This window comes from Halyomorpha halys, unplaced genomic scaffold (assembly GCF_000696795.3).
Source record: "Halyomorpha halys isolate HHAL.00 unplaced genomic scaffold, Hhal_1.1 Scaffold2.1, whole genome shotgun sequence".
NCBI lineage: Eukaryota > Metazoa > Arthropoda > Insecta > Hemiptera > Pentatomidae > Halyomorpha > Halyomorpha halys.
Window position 1 is genome coordinate 1,742,722 of NW_027111560.1, and position 2,639 is coordinate 1,745,360.

Sequence of the window (2,639 nt, forward strand, 5' to 3'; positions counted from 1 at the left end):
AAAAAAAAATTAAAATAAAATTAAAAATAAACAAATAAATAAAAGAAATTAAAAATGTGAGAATTTAGAAAAACAAGAATAAAGGAAGTGACAAGAAATAATACTAATTATGTAACTGCTACAACTCTTGAAGGGTCAGAAATTAAGTATTTTGTAAGGAAGTGCTGTTTTTTTAGAACCAAGGTTATACAAGGAGGTGACTTGTTTAAGATCACGCTTAACCGCCAAGTTTCCCCCTAATTAAAGGGTACCTACTTTATAGAGGGCTGGATGGGCCCCGGGTTCGAACACAAAATATTAGCACAGCCGGAATGGAACCCGGAGTTGATACTACGGCGCCTAACGCTTAGAGTTGGACAGTACTTAAATAGATTAGTATTTAACTACAAATATAAGGAGTAGGAAAGTTGTTGCAGATAAAACTCTTTCAGCAGTTTGTATCAGACGGACCACAACTGCAGTTGTACTTGTAACTCATAACTACAAATACAGTAATTGAAAAAAGAAGTTGCAAAGACAACTCTCCACTAGTTTTTGGAACTGTAGTTGTGAGTAATTAAGATCCAAAACTGTAATTACTATTAATTTCTTCTTGAATTTCTCTATTAAAAATTTTGTATTGGAAATCAATATTTTGGCCCGGCATCAAGAAAAAAAAGGTCCCTTTATATGTTTTTGGAGAAGCAAATAATGAAAATCCTATCGATTTTAAGATCACGTATCGATTTATTTTAAATTTTATAAATAAATAAGTAAATAAAAACTTATTACAAATCGATATGTAACTTTCAAATTTATAGCATTTTTATTTTCTACACATCAAAAAACTTATAAGGAGACCCTAAATAAAAATAGAAAATTTAAAATGAAAACGCGATTTTAAAATCGATTGAATTTTCATTTTCTTTATCTCCAAAAACTTATAGCATGGTCCTAATACGTTGGGAATCAGAAAAGTAAATACTTCGAGACGCGATCTCAATGTGCTGTGGTATTTACTCCATGAACCTGTGTTCAAATCCGGCAAAAAAGCCCCAAAACGTCGATAAAGTAATGTAATTACAATAGTGGAACAAAGAAAAGCCCTACTATAGAAGACATTGTTTTTCACAATGATAAACAAAATTTAAAAGAATTAAAAAAGAAAGAAATTCAATAATATAAAAATATAGCAGTGATTACATCTGATTAAACTATACAAATTAGCAATCAGAAAAAATCATAATAAGGTACGTACAAAATTATTTATTAGAATACAAAAACATATATTAGGGAGCGTGGTGGCACTGTGGTAAGGCATGATGCTACTAACTCCATGGAGTTTGAATCCTGCTAGACAGAAAATGGTTTTCTGTTACATTTTACCCGTTAGTCAACCCTGTGGATTATGAACCCTCTTAGGGTCCACCCAGGCTCATAAATTGGGTACCCTTAATTGGGTACAGATTTGGTGGTCGAGCGTGATTCTGACCAAATTACTTCGTTGCATTATAACAGGGTATTATTTTGAGAATCTTCCAAACATTGTTTTGGGAATATTTCATTACTTATCAATTTTAAATTAAATTAGAATTAATTCTGATTACAAATGATGAGTTTATAGAGATGATGTTTATCATTTTTATAAATTTTACAACATATGGGAACAAATATTCATTGTTTTCTTTTGATAAAGACCTTTTTGACGTTTGTTTACATTTTTGGCGGGGGCGCGCATCGACTGGAGGGGGTAGCTATCGACCCCCGGCCCCAGTCGACATGGAAGGACCGGCCAAGGCAGAAGAGGAGAGGCCTAGGTCAGCATGGGACGAGGAAGGCACCAGGTGAGGCTTCGTCATCATCTATGTGACGTCACTATATTTAATGACGTCACTGATAGTTGGCCCTTTTTCTGGAAAGGATTTTTAAAAGAATACTAGGGTTCAATAATTTACATTATGGCAGTGTTTACCAACATAATACGCATGCGTTATCAAATAAAATGGTACCCACTCGAAAACATTTTTCCATTTTTTGGAATTATAGTAGAACCCCACTTAATCGGCAATAAAAATAAAATAAATAAAGTGCTAAGAAAACCATAAAATTAGTCGGTTAATTCAAATTCATCATATTTTAAATAGCATATTATCTATATATTGTTTTGTTTTGCATTTTAATTTCGGCTAGATATATGAATTAAATTAATATTGTATTTTTTTTATTTATAAACTATGGATTAGTCGGTCTTCCCGCTTAACCAGAGAATAGGAAGGATAACATTTATTTTTCATTTTTATGATAGACAACTTAATTTAGGTTGTTCATATAAAGAAATTGTATTTATTTATTCTGTTAATAAATTTAAATTAAGAAACACAGAATCACTTAGTCACTTTATTTATAAAAAAAATATCTACATTTTTTATTTATTATTATATTGAAAAGTTTCAGCAACTTTTTAATTTATTGGTCGTTATCAAACTTATCTCATTTTTTTATCACCTCAATTTATTTAAACTTTATTCATATAACTCAAATGGAATACTTGTCAAATGTTCTTATAGTTTTAAAAAATATTATTGGTCAAGTCTGGTGACTTTACATGTCTAAAATTCCTATTAATATTTTAGAAAACAGTTTATATTTTATAAAATTTA

At 30.4% G+C, this 2,639-nt stretch overlaps 1 protein-coding gene across 5 annotated transcripts in view; it reads left to right on the forward strand.

The window, feature by feature from the left end:
- Window positions 1-2,639, forward strand: part of snu (snustorr) — a 524,182-nt gene that overhangs the window by 163,275 nt on the left and 358,268 nt on the right. For 2 of the 5 annotated variants that reach the window (XM_067049626.1, XM_014418283.3), the window contains exon 1: window positions 1,744-1,823. The exons of the other annotated variants lie outside the window; for them this stretch is intronic. In XM_067049626.1, the coding sequence (XP_066905727.1) occupies window positions 1,759-1,823 (65 nt within the window). In that variant the 5' untranslated portion in view covers window positions 1,744-1,758. Of the gene's footprint in view, window positions 1-1,743; window positions 1,824-2,639 lie in introns of those variants that run through there. 5 annotated transcript variants of the gene reach the window in all.